Genomic DNA, 18,552 nt, shown 5'->3' on the forward strand with positions numbered 1-18,552 from the left:
ACGCGGCGTGTGTGTACGTGTGTGCGTGCGTGCGGGTCTGGGCGTGGCGTGTGTGTACGTGCGCACGCGTGCACACAGCCACACGCACGCAGTCGCCTGCCGTGTGCACTTTGTGAGCAGCGCGAACAAGGCTGGGGTTCAGGTGCTGCTGTGCGCAGCAGACGGGGCGTTCCTCAAGGCAAGTCCGGCGGGGGGTCCGCGTGCCGCTTGTGACCCTGCTTTTCCGGGGACGACGGGTGTCCTCTTGCCGCACCTTCGCGGCAGCCCCTCCTGCACTGCTCCCGCGAGGACGGTGCCATGCGCAGCTTATGTGTGTGGAGAGCCTCTGCCTCTGTTGCATCAGAACAGGCCCCCGGTCTCCTGGAACCTGTAAAAACCAAACCCCCAAAGTCAAGCCTGGCCCAGGGGCCGCACTGTCCTACCCGGATGCCTGAGTCTACCCGGGGGACCCTCTGCGGATGCTCCTCCTGTGGCCTCACACGGCTCAGTTTATCCCAAGCCACTGCGTCAGCAGGACCTCCTTGTCCCTGTGTCTTCTCTCCTGTGGGGTCAGACCCGCCCTGCGCTCCGCAGTAGATCAGGTCAGGGGCCAGCGTCCGCTGCAGGGTCCCTGCCACATAGTCCAGCCCTTGGACGCAGGCTCTCTGTTCTTACGCTTCCCGTGCCGGCAGCAAGGCTGAGACTCAGCGCGGCCCAGAGCCGGGCCCCGGCCACGTGTTCTCCGCCCCCCCACGGCACCCTTGTCCGCCCCCGGGGACCCGCCGTTGGCCCCATCAGCCTCATGTGTGCAGGTTCTCTTTGCCGATGGACAGGGTCTCGGGCAGAAGGAGCTGCTGCTCGTCGCCTCTTCCAAGTGCGACGTGGCCACTGAAGCTGTCCAACGCCTAGGGGCGAGCGTGGCCCTGCTCTCGGCGCCCGCCCTCTGCAGCGTCTGAGCCTCGGTTCCTTTGTCTGTAAAAGGGAAAGATTGGGCCTGAAGTTCTCTTTGGTTTCGTTTTAACATTCTCAAGGTTCCATTACTAACACAATTCAGTCAATTTTGCCGTTAAACTGGGTGACAAGCTACAATTCAACAAAAACCTGATACAGTGGGTTTTTTCCTTCCTGTTGTCTACTTGCTAACTTACATCATTTGACCAAAAAAATTAGAGAAACGTTTTGTTTCTGTCCCCACCCCCCACCAGGGAGTCGAGCCCAGCGTGGGCGCCTGGGAAGACCCGTCCCGACTGGCGTTGGGCCCGGGGTCGGGCGCTGTGGTGCGCCCGCGCACACCGACACGGACGCGGGTGGGGACGTGGCTGGGGAAGCCTGTGTCTCCCATAACGCCGGGACCCCCCAGGCCGTTTCAGACCCGCACTGGAGGGAGAACCTCTGCTGGGAGAGGTTGACGGCCCCCACCATGAGCCATCCTGTCCCCGCTGGTGCCTCGCTTGCTAACTGTCCCCCTGGCCCCAGCCTGCTCGATTGCGCTCACCCACCTTCCGTCGGAGGGAGTCTGGGAGGTCCTGGTGGGCTTTGGGCCTTCGCCACAGAACCTGCCCCAGGCCCGTGTCCAGGAGGCTCCTGCCCTGGGCCTTCATCGCGCTCCCCAAACAGGTGCCTGCGAGCCCTCTGGGGGGCTTTTTTCATTGCCAGAGGTCACTGGCCCTTTTGGCTCGGCCAGCAGACGCATGGGGTCTTTCGAGGACCTCGCTGCCGTGTGGCCGTTCTGCCCTCAGAGGAGCCCTGGTGGCCTCACGTGGGGACGAGTTGACGAGTCGGCAGCTTCTGAGCCGAGGCCCCCACCGGCCTCCCCCACGCGCACCGCCGGTCGGCTCCGGGTGTACAGGCTGCCCGCGAGGACCGGGTGGCTTCGCTCTGCACACATGTGCCTGCGTCCCAGGCATGCTCTGTGCGGGCCCCTTCTCGTGGGCAGCTGGGACCACTCGGAGCTCTGGGGGGACCCGTGTGGGTGCGTCGTGTCTGTGCGGTGCTCACCGTCTCCCTCCTCTGCCGTTTCTCGCCAGAACTCGCTGGTGGTCGAGATCCCGCCATTTCGCAACCAGAGAATAACCAGCCCCGTCCAAGTCAGCTTCTACGTCTGCAACGGGAAGAGAAAGAGGAGCCAGTGCCAGCGCTTCACCTACCTTCCCGCGAACGGTAACGCTCTCCTTCTAGCCTTAAGCACTGAGAACGAACCGAGGGGGCCCTTTTTCTAAAAGACCCAGAAATGCCAAGATGCTGTCGCCGTGAAACAGTGTGGTTGTACGTTTCTGCTGTGTTTTGTCCCGTTAGCCAGAGCATGTCCTCGATTCTTAAAGAAAAAAGTGAAGCTTTCGGTGTATTTTCCTTCGTTACTGCTGTGGGCGGGAGCTGCATATTGGGTAATTACTGATCGTTTTGCTGCCTGCTTGCAAATATAGAACAGCCCCGGGGGAGAAACCGCACGGCCTTCCGTGCTGAGGCTGCGGCGGCCTGGGCGTGTGTTTAAGTCCTGAGGTGCTTACGGTGGAAAAGCAAACAGTTCTAATTACTTTGCAGGTGCCATTAGGAATGACCCTATGTATTGAGCCCAAAGGCCCATGCTCGATGCGGTCATTAACTAACAGGAACGATCTGTGCTCGCGCCCGCGCCCCGAGTCACGCCCCTCCATGAGTGACTGCGTCTCTTGGGGCGCGGGAGGCCTTCGGGCCGGGCGCCTGTTACTCAACTGAAAACCCTCCTCACCGAGATGTTTCTGCTTCCAGGAGAGATGCTTAGGACTTAGGAAAATCAGTTTGCCTTTTCAGCTTAAGGTGTTTCCTTAAAGAAAATACTGCGGTGTTTCTCCCCCCAGACTAGTAGAAAATAGATGAGCTGGGCATTGTCCTCGAGGCTCTGGCCGGTGCTGTACGGGCCGGGTCGGCCGTCGGCTCAGAGAGCGCAGTGTCACTTGTCCCCTGAATTCAGTCGTGCTGTGTCTGCTCAGCTCTGCCTCTTCTTTCTGTACAGTAGCTGCTCTGGAAACGTAGGAGACTCGTACAATTTAAGAGGGAAGTTAGTTATAGGCTTAAAACTATTGCGAAAGCAGCCACTTTGTTTTCTCGGTAAAATCAAGATTCTCTGAGGGTTTAGTTCTCTTTAACCATAACATGTCGTTTACCAAACAGACTAGATCGTAGGAAAGCTTAGAATATCTGTGTTGACCTCAGAATTAGCTGTTTTTGGGGCAGATGACAGCCGCGCGTCTCAAGATTTGAGTAATCGGCTCCTGTGAAGTCGCCACCTCCTGAGGGGCCGTCAGCCAGGACTGCCGAAAGGGGTGTGTGCCCTGAGCTGCCCCGCCGGGGTCGTGCGCTCTCGTGTTCCGTGACCTGCCTGGGTCTGCGTGCTCTGCGGCCTCAGCCTCCATGCATCGTGCGAGACAAAATATTTAGTCAATTTTTGAGAATGTAATGGTTTTATTCTAATTAAACTTCAAGCATGGTTGACCAAAAATTGAAGTTTTAAAGAAAACCACACTTTATAAGAAAAATTGCCTTTTAAAGCAGGTTAGACGACATCTTTCACGTTAATGTTTTCTGTAGTCCCTGCTCCAGGAGCAGTGGGAGAGGGCGTGTGCCCACGCCCTGTGACCTGTGACCTGTGGCCCATGACCTGTGCCCTTCCTACAGGTGGGGATGCTGAGCCCCCAAGGACGTGTTACTAAGACAGGGGGGTTTGGAGGGCTGTGCGTGGGCCATCCTGACTGCCCTCTGCCCCTGGGGCGGGACCCCAACGTCACGGCCCTCCCCGCCTGCCCCTAGACCTCCGAACCGCCCTCTCCCTCTGCTCCAGGACCCCCGTCAGTACCTTCCCGTCCACTCCCAGACCCCACCACTGCCCTCTCTGTCCACCCCTGGACCCCTGTCACCCCCTGTCGTCTGCCCTGCTTCTCACACCCGTGCTCTAAAACGTAGCCCACGTGGACTCCCATCTGTAGCCGATGCACCAGCCTAGACAGAGTCCGTCTCTGGAGCGGCGGCCGGTCTGCCTGGGCTGCGCACACCCCTGCCGTCATGGCGGCCTGTCCGCCTCGGTCACGTCTGCCACGGTTCTATCCCTGAGATTCGCCGTAGCCCCTGAGAGCCTGGGGCATCCACGCTGCCGGCCCCTGGGAGCTCCCCGGCCTGGCCCTGGCCTCCTGGGGTGGCTGGTCTCGTGTCTGCCGGCCTGGGGCGCTGGGACCACGCCCATGGGCCACTAGACTGTAAGCTCCCGAGAGCAGGGATGCCGGCCAGCACCTGACTTCGTGGCTGAATCGCAGGGGGCGACCCTTCTGTGGTTTTGAAAATAAACAAGAGAACGAACAGAAAACTGGAGCTCGTGTGTCTGGTGTTCCTCCACGCCGCGCTCGGTAGGCCCGCCCAGGCAACGGCAGGCCCCGAGACCGTGAGCTCAGCCCCAGGGCGTCTGCGTCCGGGTGTGCTGCTCAGAGACTGTCCCCACCTGGCTGCACCAGGCAGAGCCCCTGACGGCAGACTGTCACCTCGGGCGACACGTGCCGTGCGGACGAGAGCTTTGCAGGGACAGTTCGCCGGAAGGTCCCCTGCAGATTCTGAGTTCTTCATGGTCGCTCCTGCTCCTCGGGGACCCCGTTTGTGATGTGCCGCTGGGCTCCCGTGGGCGGCGGGTCCTTTCAAAGGCGTCTGGCTGGCGGCACAGCTGAGCCCTGGCCATATTCCAACGGCATATTCCTACGGCACATGCTTTTCAAGGTTGTTAAATTTGCTGTTGAGACGTGCAAGGCCTTGGAAGTAAATTCACTTGAACCTGTAAAGGTCACTCTCAGGAGCAGGTATGCAAAATCAAGTGCCATCCTGGGTTTTCCACCAGAATTAGCCGTGGGCGCGGGGGGTGGTGGGGCCAGTCTCCTCCTGGTGGGAGGCACACTGCGGGCTCTCAGAGCTGTGATCCCAAGAGGCAGTGCCCCTGGGAGGCCACCCTTGCACGGAGCAGCAGGGACCTCACTGCCCCCACACGGCTCGTGGGAGTGCAGGCCTGGGAACTCAGAGGATCGAGTGTCGTGGCTTGGGGGCACATGGGGGTCCCTGTGTCACCCTCGAGTCGCTTCCGCTTCCGGTCACAGCAGGCAAACTGAGCTCTGTTGCCCGGGACGGCACCCACCTCACCCGCCACCCTTACTCTCAGCCACCCGAGGGGACCCCCGTCCGTGCGGTTGTGTGTGGTGGGCCTGGGCACAGCCCAGCAGGGAGGCGGGCTCCGGTCGGCCTGCGTCTGGGGCGGCTGGTGTGCTGTGGGGCCCAGGATGCTGGGGCTCCCTCGCCCCTCGGGGTTGGTCCAGTGTTGATGGGGACACGTTTCCGGCTGAATGAGGACAGAGCAGGGTCACTGCCTGCGTGGCATCCCGGGGCAGCTGCTGACGGAGCAATGGAAAGCTTCGGTGCGGTTCCGAAGGACACGGCTAGGCCGCACACGGAGCCAGAGCTGCTTCCTGGGGCTCCTCGGCCGCTGTCGTTCGTGCCCAAGGGCAGTCTCGTGGAAGGAGAAGGTCCCGTCTGCGGTCGGGCCTTATGAGCCAAGGGCGCCCTGGTCCTGTCCTGGAGACAGACTCTGCCCCGGCAGGTCCGTACCACAGCTGTCCCCGTGCCCCGACTCGAGGGAGGGCTGAGAGCCGGCGCTGTGGCCGCGGCTCCTGGCCTTGGGCTTAGTCCCTGAAGGTACCCGGTGCTGGGACCAGCTGGCAAGGGTGGCGGCTCAGACAGGAGGGAACGGGACATTCCAAGGAGGGCCTCGCATACCCTCCAAGGTCAGTCAGTCTTTAAAATGAGAACATGAATCCTGACCCGTGGTTGAGTCTTGGTGAGCATGTCTCTGCGTCTGAGGCGTTTTCAGGGGGTTTCCCAGCAGGGGAATGGGTGGGAGCGGCCCCTGGATAGGCTCCTCCGGAGATTCACCTGTCCCAGAAGACCTGCAGGTTCCAAGTAAAGTAGATTATGCCACATTTCTGACCACCAGTGTGGAGGGTCAGGTTAGTCCAGGTGGCTGAGGGAGTGTCCGTCCTAGGGACGCCCTTCCAAAGGCAAAACAGCCGGCCTTGGTGGTGGGAGGCAGGCAGAGGGTGCTGGGCAGAGAGAGCACGGCCCTGGCCCACACGGAAGCTGCCCTCCTGTGACCACGGGATGCCTGCCTGCAGGCCTGCTATGGCCATGGTCATGGCCATTCTCGAACATTCTCCCTAAGCTCAGCCACGTGGTGAGCACCGCGGGAGCGAGCCTGTCGGCGGTGGGCGCGGTCAGGTGGGACTCTCCAGCGTTCCTCTTCCGCACCTCCCACGACCGGCATGACGCTGTGTTTAGTAAGTCTGACTCTCTTGCTATTTTAGCCAAAAAAAGGGGGGACCCGTGCCTTAATGTCCCTTTCCTGTCTTCAGCCTGATGTGTAGCGGTGAGGGGCCAGCCACTGGTGGGGCCACAAGGGTTCGGGAGCCATCCCTCGGCTCGGGAAGGAGCGTTCGGCTCCCTCCCGTGTGGGCACAGCTCCGCGGCGTGGGTGCAAGGAACACGTCCGGCACCACCTTCGGGACGTGGCTTCTGCCCCTGGTCTGCAGGGCGCCAACCTTGCTGTCGGCTGTGGGCTCCCGGCAAGGGGACGTGGACAGCATTTAACTTCAGGCTGCCTGGTGTACCAGCCACGGAGAGAGGACTTGGAGCTTGCACCAGAGCGACCGCGGGACAGGGAGCCTGGGTCCGAGCCATGCGGAAGAGCAGGGTCCGGCCTGTCAGTGACACAGTGGAGCGGCACGGTGCTCTGGGACCATGTCTGGGGGACACTGGACGCTGGGAAACAGGGCCCGAAGGGGCGCGGGCCTCCAAACACAGAGGGACGTGCATGGAGAAAACTTGACCCTGCATGACGCACGTGGGCATCCAGTCTCCCGGGAGCTGCTCCCGCCAGTGGTCAGGGAGGTGCAGTCTCGGGGCTCTGCCCGGAACCCCGCCTCGGAGCGGCTGCTGGGCGGGGGCACCCCAGCACTGGGCATCTTGCGCCCTGCAAAGGCGGTTTTGGTGACTCTCGGATGAGAACACCGGACGCATCTCCTGGCGTGTGTGGCCCGTCCTGACCATGGTCTGCGGTCGACCTGCGTGGGTCATAGCTTCCTTGGTTGGGGGCCTGGAGGAGGTGGGGGCTGGTGCCCTGACAGGGAGCCCGCACTGTCCCTGACACCTGCCAGCCCTCCGTCACTGGAGGGCAGGGGGACGGCCACGCTGTCACAACCCGACCCCCTAGGCCCGGCCCTTGCCGGGAACCTGGCGTGTGGGGTGTGGACGCTGGTGCGGCTCTGGGAAGGACGGGGAGCAGGTCCCCAAAGGAAGACAGACGGGATCCGAGCTGAAGTGTCCTTCGTGTGCACGTGCACGCCTGCTTCTGCCTGTGCCCTGACCGCCCCGGAATCCGCTGTGGGCTGTGGATGCAGAGAGAAGGTGCAGCCTGGCCCCTCGGGGCTGGCACTTCCCGTGGTTCCAGTTCCTGCTTTTCCTTCTCATTATTTAAAAAAGGCCCTGAAGTTCTCGTTGTGGGTGTTTATTCCGACGGTAAACTGGGCCTTTAATGTCAGGCAATAAACAGAAAACAGTCTGAGCTTTGTTCTCGGGGGCTTAGGACAAAACAACTTTTGTGCGGGACTGTGCAGGGTCCCTGGGCAGGGCCGGCGTGCGTGTGCAGGGAGAAGGGAGTGGCCGGGGCGGCTCCTGCCTCAGGTTCCTGCAGCCTCCCGGGCACCCTGGCGTGCCCCACCGTCGACGGACCCCGGGCTTGTGCAGAAGAAGGGGAGTCTGCCTGGATGTCCACCACGCTCGGGTCTGGGGCTGGATGTCCCGGGGCTCAGGGCCGGAGGCTCGGATCCGGGAATGACGGCTTCTGGGGGATGATGCTGCCCACCGATCCTTACACAGCAGACAGAGATCTCTCTTTCTCTTCTCAAAGCACGTCCATGTAGGATCAGGGACCCCCAGAAACTCTTAGTTTTAACTACCCCCGAAGCCTTATTTCCAGATAAAGCCACAGTGAAGTCAGGCCTTCCGTCTCTGGATTTGGGGAACAGTATTCAGTCGGCAGCAATATCCCTGGCTTGTCCGAGACCGAGGAGTAGAACCCCAGCTCCTGGCCCCCTGGTGCTCCCCGTGCCGGCTGGAGGCGGTGATTTGGACATGGAGACCCATGGACTGCTTGTGGGCGGCCTTTGCCATCTGCTGGGTGGATGGGAGTCTGTCGTGGGGCCGGGGACACAGGCCCATGGGGTTCCATGGCCTCGGAGCCCTGCAGTCTGCGGCTCCCGACAAGACTGGGGCCTCTGGGCAGAACGCTCAGGGCGACGGACTTCTGGTCCCTGGCCGTGGCCGCGGCCCGTCCGTGTGTGCAGGACGCGGCGTGCTTGAGGGGGAACGTCTGAAAGGAGAGACACAGGTGAAGTGTGTCCTTGTTGCTCACGCGGCTCCGGAGCCGGAGAGCCCTTCCGTCGTGTGCTCCTGTGTTATTAGCATCTGGGCTCCGCGCCGGGTGCCGGGCACGCGATCACGGACGCGCGGAACGGCTCGGCGCCCTGTGTCTGCTGGGTGCCGTCGTGATTTTCTGGAGAAAAGAGTGGGGTGCGTGAGGTGCTGGTGCTCAGTGCGGCCCAGTCCCCAGACGCCTCCCTTACGAGCGGGAAGAACGTCTGTCTCCCTCACCTCAGGCCTCCGGCGGCCCCTGGGCTGGAGCGTCGGCCCCAACAGCACATCGAGAGTGAATTGCTCAACTTGGCCCTTCAGCTAGAAGACAGGTGGCGCCCGACGACAGGCAGGACACAGGAGCACACGGGAGGGAGGGAGACATGTAAGAGGGACAGTGTCCCCGACGTGCTTGGGGACGGCGGCCCCGTAGGCCTTGGGGCAGTCTGCGCGCTGCCTGGCAGGAATCCCGTCACGTCACTCTGGGCCGCCTGTGGGAGCTAGTCCTGGCCACCACTGCCGTCTGCATCCAGGCGGGGCCCTGGGGGGGCAAGGCCCTGCTCCTGGGTGCCACTACTGGCCTGGGGGTGTGTCGCCGTCAGCCCGGGGCCCCCGGCTGTCTCCGTCCACTCACCTGTGGAAGCAGCCGGTGGTGGATGTTCAGCACGTGGCATCCCTGTGTAACCAGGCAGCTGCGACCCTGGAGGCTGGTTGTCCTGAGAGCCCCTGAGCCTGGCCGCGTTGTGTGCCGCACACTCGGTGTCAGGCAACATGCAGAGGCGGTGGGGTGTGTGTCACAGGGCACACGCTGCTTGGTCATGTCTGCGAGTCGAGGCCGCACAGCCCAGATCGGTGAACTGCAAGGCCCCTGAGCCCAAGTCCGTGCAATTCAGAAAGGGGCTGGTTCTGCCGTGAGCCCCCCGACCCCAGCTGGGGCTCCGAGGAGGGGCTTTGCCGTGCTCACGGGAATGGGAGTCCCTGCCGTGCGGGACGGAGCCCAAGTGCCGACGTGGGGCTTCCTCGAGGTCGGCCGGGCTGTTCCGGAATGCTCTCTGGCCCAGAGCCAGCCTTTGTGGGTGCTCTGGGTGGCGTGGGCCCCTCGGGGAGAGGCTTGTCCCACCTGCCCTGCATCTGCTGCCAGATGCTTTGTCCGCCCGTGGCCCAGGAGAGAAGGTGCCTGCAGTCCTGCTCAGGGACAAGGCCCCTCCCTGAAGCGGCTGCGCCTTGGCTGAGGACGGGACATGTCACTTTGGGAGCCGAGGGGCATCTCCCTGGTCTCCTGCACACATGCTGTCTCCACGGACGCAGCTGCTGTGCCAAGTGAGCCCTCCAGGGTGTGAACGCCAGCTCGGCACGGAGGGCACCGCACCTTTTCCATGAGAACTGGCTTTGTGCGCAGCAGCCGCCCTCAGGATCAGCGTTAACCTCTCACACGTTCGCGAGCCGCAGTAAATCTGGATCGTAAGCTCGCGGCTGGCGCAGTGACGGGGCTCCTGTCACCAGCCCTCCTGCCCCGACCAGCGAGGTGGACGCCGGGAGGGAACCAGACATTGCGTCACACCAAGCGCCGGTCTGGAAGGAAGTGGCTCTGGCCGCGGACGAGGCCGCCAGCTGCCTTCTGCACCGCCCCCGGCCCCCGCGCAGGACGCGGCCTCGCTCGTCCCCCACTAATAGGAAACAGGAGGCGTCTTCTCCCGGCTCCCATTCACAGACGGGGCTTGTTTCCTTCGAGTCCACACGAGAAATGCAACTTAGATGCCGCGTGTCCGTGCCCTTGAGCTTCTGTGGGAGCCACAGGGGTGGTGGGCGCTGTTTTCCAGGCTGTGCCATGTCCCTGGGGCCCTGGGGCGCCTGTGTCTGCTGCCTGTGGCCTGCGGTCAGCGGGCTCATCCTACGAGCCCACCACCCAGCCCGGAGTCACAGGGGCTGCCTGCGCTGCTTCTCAAGACCCGTTGTCCTGCCCACCCCCCCCCCCCCGAGCTGCGGAGGCATCACTGCGTCAGTTAAGGGCCCCGCGTGTCTCCCCTGAAGGCTCCTGCCCCGGGGCCGCAGGCAGAGGTCAGGCCCACCCCGGCAGGCGGCAGCGGCTGCAAACACAGGGAGGGAACACGTCTGTTCAGAGAAGGCCCAGCCTGGTGGTACCCGGAGCGCTGGGCCAGGTGGGGTTGGGCCTCACCGCGTCGGCCCTGCCGTGACCCTGCCCTGTGCCCCCATGCCAGCCGTCAGAAGGTGATGCGCGTCCTGCGTCCCCCAGCGGCGGTGGGCGTGGGCCCACACGGAGGCCCCGCGAGACGGCGCTGCGGGGACTCTCCGAGAAGGGGTCTCAGGGAGCCCCGTGGCGGGCCGCTTATTGCCGGTGCCAGCGGGCAGCCTTAAACAGGTCCTAACGACAGAGGCCACCGGTCATGCACGAGGGCGGGCAGCCTCCAACCCGCCTCCCGAAACTGCTGGTCCCGGCCGCTGGCTGTGTGCCGTCCCTCCGCGGCAGGGGAGTCACACGTGCTGGCGTTGCCCGGTGGAGACGGGTGGCAGTTTTTAAGGAGCTCAGGACACCTTATGGGAGAGGCAAGTTGGCCCCCATGTGCGGTGGAAATCAGCGCAGCAAAGGCCAGAAGGATTTCGGTCTGATCTGCCAGACGTGGGTAAATACTCCTGAGACCACGACCTCTGAGAATCACCGATTTAGAAGTCAACCTTTGCCATTCCGTTCACCCTGGTGTCTCGTGGGGTCGGTGTCCTTGTGGCCATGTCAGAGATGAAGTCTGCCTCTCGGGCTGACCTCTACCCCTCTGCTGTTTCTGGACTGTCAGCGTACTGGAAGCGGGCAGGGGACGGTCCCCTCGCTGGGTGACATGTCCAGCTGCTGCACAGCTCCCTCTCTCCACGTAAGATGAGCAGGGCCTGGCTCTGTGCTCTGCTCAGCATGGGGACACCCCCTCCGTGCCAGCAGCCCTGGGGTCCAGCTGTCTATCCTGCTGGTCTGTGGAGGCGGAGCTCTGGGGTAGGGGAGCGTCAGGCTGGCCAGCTGGAGGCCATGGCCTGGGGGAGGGGCGGAGGGCTCAGTAGCTTCAGGGCCACTGGTGGTCTCTGCTGGTGGCTTGTAAGTGGGCAGAAAGTCCCTTGGGCATGGGGGCTTCCTGAGGAGTGACCTGACACAGCCACAGCGTTTCTGCATGGGAACACCATTGCCCAGGGACACGCTGCGTCCCAGGTGTGGACCAGCCTGGGGGTCTTCGTGGTCCCTGGTGCCCTGCTGCCCTGAGCCAGCTGCACACCGTCTGCTGGGGCCAGGGGACTCTGTGGCCTCCATAGGAGCGAGGCAGGCTCCTCTGGACATGCGCTTGGGCCCTCGGTGGCTCTGGCTTCTCCCGGGGACCTGTCAGCTGACCCAGGGCACGAGAGACGCACGGTGACAGAACGCCACGCAGGGAGGAGCCAGCTCTTCTCAGGTCCCTTCTGCAACCAGCGGGACTTTCCTCTGGACACTCCTCTGCTGGGGCTCGCTCTCAGCCAGAGCCCTGACCCCCAGTTCTGGAAAAGAGAGAGAAACCCCTTGCCCTGCGAAGGGGAGGGTGTGGGTGCACTGACCCTCCTGACGGCGGACACAGGGGCCACATGGGGATGCTGGCCGGCCCCGTACCCCACAGGGGCCTGGCATGAAGACCCCCTTACTGCACTGCTCCCTTGGGGCTCACCTGTCCCCAAGAAGGAGAGTCCCCAGGAGCTGGACGCTAGGACGACTTACGGCCGTCACAGCCCTGGGAGCTGCTGCTCATGGAGCGGCACCCTTGAGCGGGAGGTGCCACACGCATTTGGGTAGGACGTGACGCGGCTCTGGCGGCACTTGTGATGTAGCCGTGCTCTGCTCTGTTTCAGGAGAAGGCTGGGGCCCCATGTACAAGGCCCCCAGGCTGCACGCATCCGTCTACGCCACGGAGAGGTGATGCGGGGCAGGAGGTACCCGCGAGGCCTTCAGCACAGGCGCCGGGCATGGGGCCCAGAGAGTGCGCGGGGTCAGCAGGGGCCGCCTGGGGAGACCGTGGGCCCTGCAAACACCCCTCAGCATGCCTGCCTGTGTTCTGCCCGGTGTTCCCCCGAAGCAGAGGCGCGGCACAGAGTCGGACAGGCCCCCCGCGGCTGTCGGCCTCGCGGCCCCGATTCCTGGCGAGGACGGGAGGACCCCAGAGCCTGTGGGGCTGCGGGGCTGGGACAGCCTGTCCTTGCGACGTGGAGCCTGGAGGGCGTGTTCCCCAACCGTGGTCGCCGCACACGGTTTCTCTTGGGTTTCACGGAAGCCCGGTGCCCAGCGCCTGTGCGGGATGACCACGTGTGCAGACGTTCCTCGGGGCGTCCGTAGCGGGAGGAACGCAGTCCTACGTCCACGTTAACATTTTTGCTTTGATTTCTGCAAATCTGTGGGCCCTTGGGTCCGGAGCTTCTACTGCAGTGTGCGAGTGGGTTTTTATAGCACGAGTGCTGGGGCTTCCAAGGACAGCAGTGCTCTCAGTATTAGAACCAGCTGCCGCTTCCTGGAGACGGTGGCTCACGCCTCCTCCTACTTGGGTGGGAGACCCAGGCAGACACACGGGGACTCAGTCAAGACGCCGTTTCCCAGGGGTGCCCCCGCCGCAGCCCGCCCGTCCATCACGCCCGTCCGCAGCCCGTGTTCATTCCCGTGTCTCGCTTCTTACAGCTCCAGCCATCAAGACGGAGCCTACCGATGACTACGAGCCTGTCCTGACCTGCGGACTGATGGGCCAGGGCCCCAGCCCGCTCCCTAAGCCCTGCTACAGCCAGCCGCTGGCCGTGCCGCCGGACCCGGGCTCCTGCCTGCTGCCCAGCTTCCTGCCCTGTCCCCCGAGGACCACCATGGTGTCTCCGCCCCCCAGCGCCAGCCCCAAGCTCCATGACCTCTCTGCCGCCACCTACAGCAAGGGCATGGCCGGCCCGGGCCTCGGACTTCCGCGGCCGGCCGGAGGGGTCCTCGCCGTTGAGGAGACGCCGAGACTCGTGGGCGTGCACCCCGGGCCCCCCCAGCCGCCGCCCCCCGCCCTGCTGCGACCCCAGGTGAGTCCCCAGCGCAGCGTTGGCCGACCCCCAGGCCGCCGGCCAGCTCTGTGTCCCGACAGCCCCTGCTCCTCACCACCGCCCGGTACCCAAGAGCCGACCTGTTTGCAGCCCTGCGGCCCCGCCCACCCATCCGCGACGGGCCACCAGCTGCCCCAACGGCCGAAGGCTCCGAGGAGCGAGTCCACAGCCCCCCGGCCTCTGCCGCCGCCCGAGGTGCGTGAGGACGGTAGTCGTAGTCTGGCCCCCATTCCCGTAATGGTCAAGCGAGAGCCTCAGGACTTGGACCAGCTATACCTGGACGACGGTAAGTGCCGGGGCCCGAGGTGCACACGCCGCCTGGCGCTGCATGTGCGCGTGACGAGGAGCAGTGTGTACCGGCGCACACGTCCGTGCAGGAAGCCTGTCTCCGGCCCTGGGCCTTGTCGCCTCGGCCAGAGGCCCCACAGAGCTTGTGGCGGGGATCCCATGGGACAGAAGCTGCACGGTATGACCTCACACGAGGCCCCGGTTGCTTCGAGGCACCGTCGGCAGCGGGACTCCAGGCCGGGCCTCCTGTTTGGGGGCATCGTGCGAGCGTCGCTGGTTGAGGAAGCGATTTGCAGACACGGGCTGAAGGTGGTTAACATTTTCACATGTGGCACTGGGACGCCCATCAGGTGCCCCCAGGAAGGAGAATAAAGCCGGAGGGGGGCTCAGAACTGGGACTAGAACCTCGCCAGTGGGGCCCCACCGCGGAGCACACGGCCCTTGATGCCGGACCGCGGCTGTGGGTGCCCTGTCGGGTGCCGGAGGACGAGCTCTCCGCACCGGCCGGTGGGCCGCGTGCTGGAATCGGCCGGTCCCCGGCTCAGACTTCCTCCCGGGCACCTGCCAACAGCAGCCCCGGTGTTACGGCCCCCGATGTTGTGAACACCCGTGTGCACTAGCTGCTACCTGTGCTGGAGGGTCCCACACCCCCAGCGACGTTGCCGTGGTCTCCCGGGAGCTCCTGGAGCCTCCCCCCTGCTCTGAGCCTCAGGCCCCGCCCCCCGACCGCTGCCCGTGGGCCTGCGGGCGCTTCCTGGCCATGCCTGTGGCCCTGACGCCCCCTCCCCCCCCACCGCTGCTTGAAGTTCCGAGCAAGCCAGGTGTGCGACACGTTCTCTGCCTCTGGGGCTGGAAATACGGACCCCGCAACCCCAGGCCAGGCGTAAAGGAGGGTTTTCCACTTTAGCTGACAACAGCGTTTACAAGACGCTTGTTGTTCTTCATTCGTTGTTTTTATTTTTTGGTCGGAACATGGGCTGTGGTCAGGGCGGTGTAGCAGGAGGCCCCGCAGCAGGCGGACGACGGGTCTATGTGGACGTGCGCACGTTTCCCTGCACGCACACCCACGCGTGCTGTTCCAGTGCCGCTCTGGGGAGCCCAGCCAGAGCCCCGAGCGGCCGGGGAGCATGTGCTGGCCGTGGACCCCTTACGAGAGTGGCTGTCCTGTGTCCCCCGTGCGTCCTTCCGGAGCTGATGTGGTGGACATGGCCAGCAAGTCCCCGCAAGCGGCCTTTCCTGAGGCTGACGGAGGCCAGTGGGGAGCACAGCCTCCCCCGGCTCAGGCTTCCCTGCGGTACGTCTCCCAGGCCCGGAGGCCGCATGGCCGCACCCAGGAGGGGACCGCGTGGAGACTGGCGGGCGCTGGGACTTCTCTCCCCGCAACCAGAACATACACGAGGGCTGGGTGGGCGTCTCTGCTGGCAGGAGAACAGACGGGGTGGTCGTTGCCGTGTCTACGTGGCTAGAGACCCCGAGTCCGCAGGCAGGACGCAGACTGGGCCTGGCTATTTCTCGCAGGGGAGCAAGAGGGGCTCCCTGCTGAGAGGTCAGGGGACTGTCCGCTGACCCTGGCGCCCTGGAACCACGCCTCTGGCAGAGCGCTGACGCGGATGTGGCCTGTGCCGAGTTAGTCGGTCAGTCCCCAAAGACAGTGCAGGCTCAAGGTGACCATCGTGCATGTGGGGCCCTGAGCCCTGAGCTTCCCACCTGAATCCCGGGGGGCTGGGGGCTGGGCTGTAACTCGTGCCCTTCCGATGGGGCTGATGGGAGGGATTCGCAGGCGTCCTGGTCGTGTGGCCTGACCTCGGGAGCTCCTGGAAACCCTGCAGGACTCGAGTTGGCACCAACAATGTGGCCCTTTGCCAGCCTCCCGTTTTAGCGGCCTGCGTGATCGGGTGTTTTGGAAATGAACTTGGCAAACCGGGGCAATATCGAAGCCTCTGCTTGTTCTGGGACAGAGGAAGTTTCTGGAGAATATCTGCAAACCACCCGTTTGGGGTGGGGCGGGGGAGGGGGCGGCGTGGAGGGCCCCCCCCGCGGTCGTGTACCTGAGCCGTCCGGGTGCGCCCCCCACCCCCAGCCCCTGCAGAGCCTCTCTGGCGCGGGGCACACGTCCCCTGCTGGAGTCGTAGCCCTTCCGCTGTCCCGTGTCTCGGCCTCTGCCGTCCTCCTCTCCGTCGGGCTCAGTGTGGTCCGTGAGCTCGGAGGGTGGTTCCTGGCGTGTGAGGCCATGTCTCAGGTTCCATGGCAGGCGGTGGAGGCGGCAGTGGCGTGGGACAGGGGCGTTGGGACCCGCTGCAGGGCACGGGCCTTTCCTCTGTGTCTCCAGCCTGAATTTGCAGCCTGGAATCGGAAACAACAGCGAGAACCTGCTAGAACGTGAGACGGCATGGGCACAAAGTGGCCCGACGGGAAAGCTTTCCGCACACGGCTCCGCCAGCAGGGGCGGGGGGCTGGGGCGGCTTCCCTTCCCGGAAAGACCAGTCGGTGTGGGGCAGCAGGACCACAGCCCCGTGACAACCTGGGGGTTGTGAGGCCTTCTCCCCCCGGGTGCCCAGGGGCTGAGGCTGCACGCTGGGACTCACACAGCTCTCTGGCCACCATGGGGAGGGACGCAGGGCCTGGTCGGTGGCAGGCGGGCCCCCGTGGTGAGACACTTGATGCCAGGGAGCACAAAGGTGCTCCCCCTGGCCTCTCCCTGCGCGGCAGCAGCGTTGTCGGGAGCCTGTCCGTTTGCCTAATGGCGGCCATGGCTGCTCTTAAGAGCAAGACCCTGTTCAGAAGTCGGGGGCGGCCGTTTGGGCTCCCTGGTGGAGTTTCTGTGGGGGTTTTGTTTTCCAGGAACGTAGAATGAGAAAGTGAGAATGAGGTGTTCTGTGCGGTGGCAGAGAGCGGGGGCGTGCGGACGCACGAGCTGTGCGCAGCCACGTTCACACCTGCCAGACCTTTCTCGCTCTTCAGAACAGGGCACGGCGCGACTCGCCGAAAGACGGATCCCCGCTCTCTCTTGGGTTTTGTCTGTTTCTCGGTTGAGTCTGCTCTCTGGTTTCATTTCAAAAGTATTTGGTCCATAAATAAACGAATTGTAGTTTTTTCTTTGGTCCAGCAACACTCACAAGACTTAAGCTCTCAGTTCAGACTTCTCAGTCGTGGCAGAACTACGTGCGTACATTCTTAAAAGAGTCGTTTTATGGGCCTCGTGTTATTTTAAATGTAGATTTTTGAACCGGGCCGTGAAAGCCGCACATGAGCGATTCGCTGCCGTGATTTCTGTGTGGCCCGTGTGTGGCCCTGAGCCGCGCTGCCCCGGCTGCCACGGGCCGTCCGTACAGTCGCTGACGTGCAGATGTGGGCCGTTCACTCGTGCAAACACGAGTACGTGTCGCGGGGCGCGGTCTCATGCACGGCGTTTGCGGGGACGGCGCTCCCGGCGCCTCTGGAGCCACAGGCTGTCCTGGGCTTCGTGCGAGGGGACCCCGCGGACGGGCGGCTGTGCTGCTGAGTCACAGCTCCTCGGGGCTTCTCGGGGGTCGGGCTCGCGGGCCGGGCGTGGGTCCGTCCCTCCGTCAGCCGCCCCGCCCGCCCCGCCGCCTGCGCCACAGTCAGCCCTTTCAGCCCTGCCGGGAGTGCTCAGGCCTCCAGAAGTCCCCGTGTTGTTAGAACAACGCGCAGCTGGACCAGGCGGCCGGGATCGCGTCCCCCGCTCTGCGCCCTCATCCCTGAGCCCAGGCTGCTCCGGGAGAGAACACAATCTCTGCTCATGGAGAGTTTTACTGACCTGGCCTGGCGCCCAGGGCTGGGGCCTTCCCCATTCTTCACGACATGGGAAGAGTCTGTGTCGTGGTGACCAGACGTGTGCAGTCGTTAACATTACGACGGCGGCTACTGCGAGACGGCTGGACGGACGCAGCCACAGAGGAGTTCACCAGGGCCCGTCCTGCACGCACTGGCGTGTCCGCGTGTGGGTCTCCAGCATGAAAATCCCACCACACGCCCCCGGGGACGGAGCACTGCGGGCACAGGGCCGCGGGCTCTGTGAGCGGCTTCTCTGGAGACCCTGTGGGAGGCCTGCGTCCTTGGCATGGCCAGGAAGGCAGCGCTCAGGAGGCCACCCTCCGAGAGGAGAGAAGGGGGAGGCAGTCGCGGTCCCGCAGGGCCGTGGGTTGGGCTCTCTGTAGGGCACAGACACGCCGGTGCTGCCCCCAGCGCCCAGCCCTGTAAGCTGCGGGACTGTGACGTCAGAGCCCCTGCTGTCCCTTCCGACGGGCAGCAGGGCGAGCAGGAGGAGGGGGCCGCCCACTCCCTGGACTCCGGAGCTGAGATGTCTGTTCTGGGCACTCTTATCCGTCTTGCCTTATGGGGATGTCAGCCGCACGCGGGAAGGGCTTCCGGCCGCGCTGTGTTTCTGGTCGTGTGGCCCGGGTGTTTTCTGGGTCCTCGGGGGGCAGTGAGCCCCGTTGCTCTCCGTGGATGTCAGCCGGCCATGCCCACCCCGTCACAGGCATTAGCTTGCTCCCCGTGAGCGTTGATCGGAGACAAGGAGGTGGTGTCGGAGAGGGACCCTCAGGAAGAGCCTGCAACCTCTGGCACCCTCAGGTCCGCTCACGACCGAGCGGCACTCGCCGTGGCAGGAGCGCAGAGGGCTTGGAGCGGCCGCCCGGACGTGCGCAGGGGCTGTGCGCCGGGACGCGTGCTCGCGTGTTTCTGTCCTGGGTCGCAGGCAAGCTC

General features: G+C 64.1%; 1 protein-coding gene across 7 annotated transcripts in view; it reads left to right on the forward strand.

The window, feature by feature from the left end:
- NFATC1 (nuclear factor of activated T cells 1) overlaps positions 1 to 18,552 on the forward strand; it is a 93,995-nt gene that overhangs the window by 54,481 nt on the left and 20,962 nt on the right. For 2 of the 7 annotated variants that reach the window (XM_059409855.1, XM_059409856.1), the window contains exons 8-10: positions 2,007 to 2,139; positions 13,142 to 13,515; positions 13,627 to 13,822. In XM_059409855.1, the coding sequence (XP_059265838.1) occupies positions 2,007 to 2,139; positions 13,142 to 13,515; positions 13,627 to 13,822 (703 nt within the window). The other 5 variants (XM_059409858.1, XM_059409861.1, XM_059409859.1 and 2 more) reach the window with 5 other exon arrangements.

Source organism: Mustela nigripes, chromosome 8 (genome assembly GCF_022355385.1).
Source record: "Mustela nigripes isolate SB6536 chromosome 8, MUSNIG.SB6536, whole genome shotgun sequence".
In the NCBI taxonomy this organism is placed as follows: domain Eukaryota; kingdom Metazoa; phylum Chordata; class Mammalia; order Carnivora; family Mustelidae; genus Mustela; species Mustela nigripes.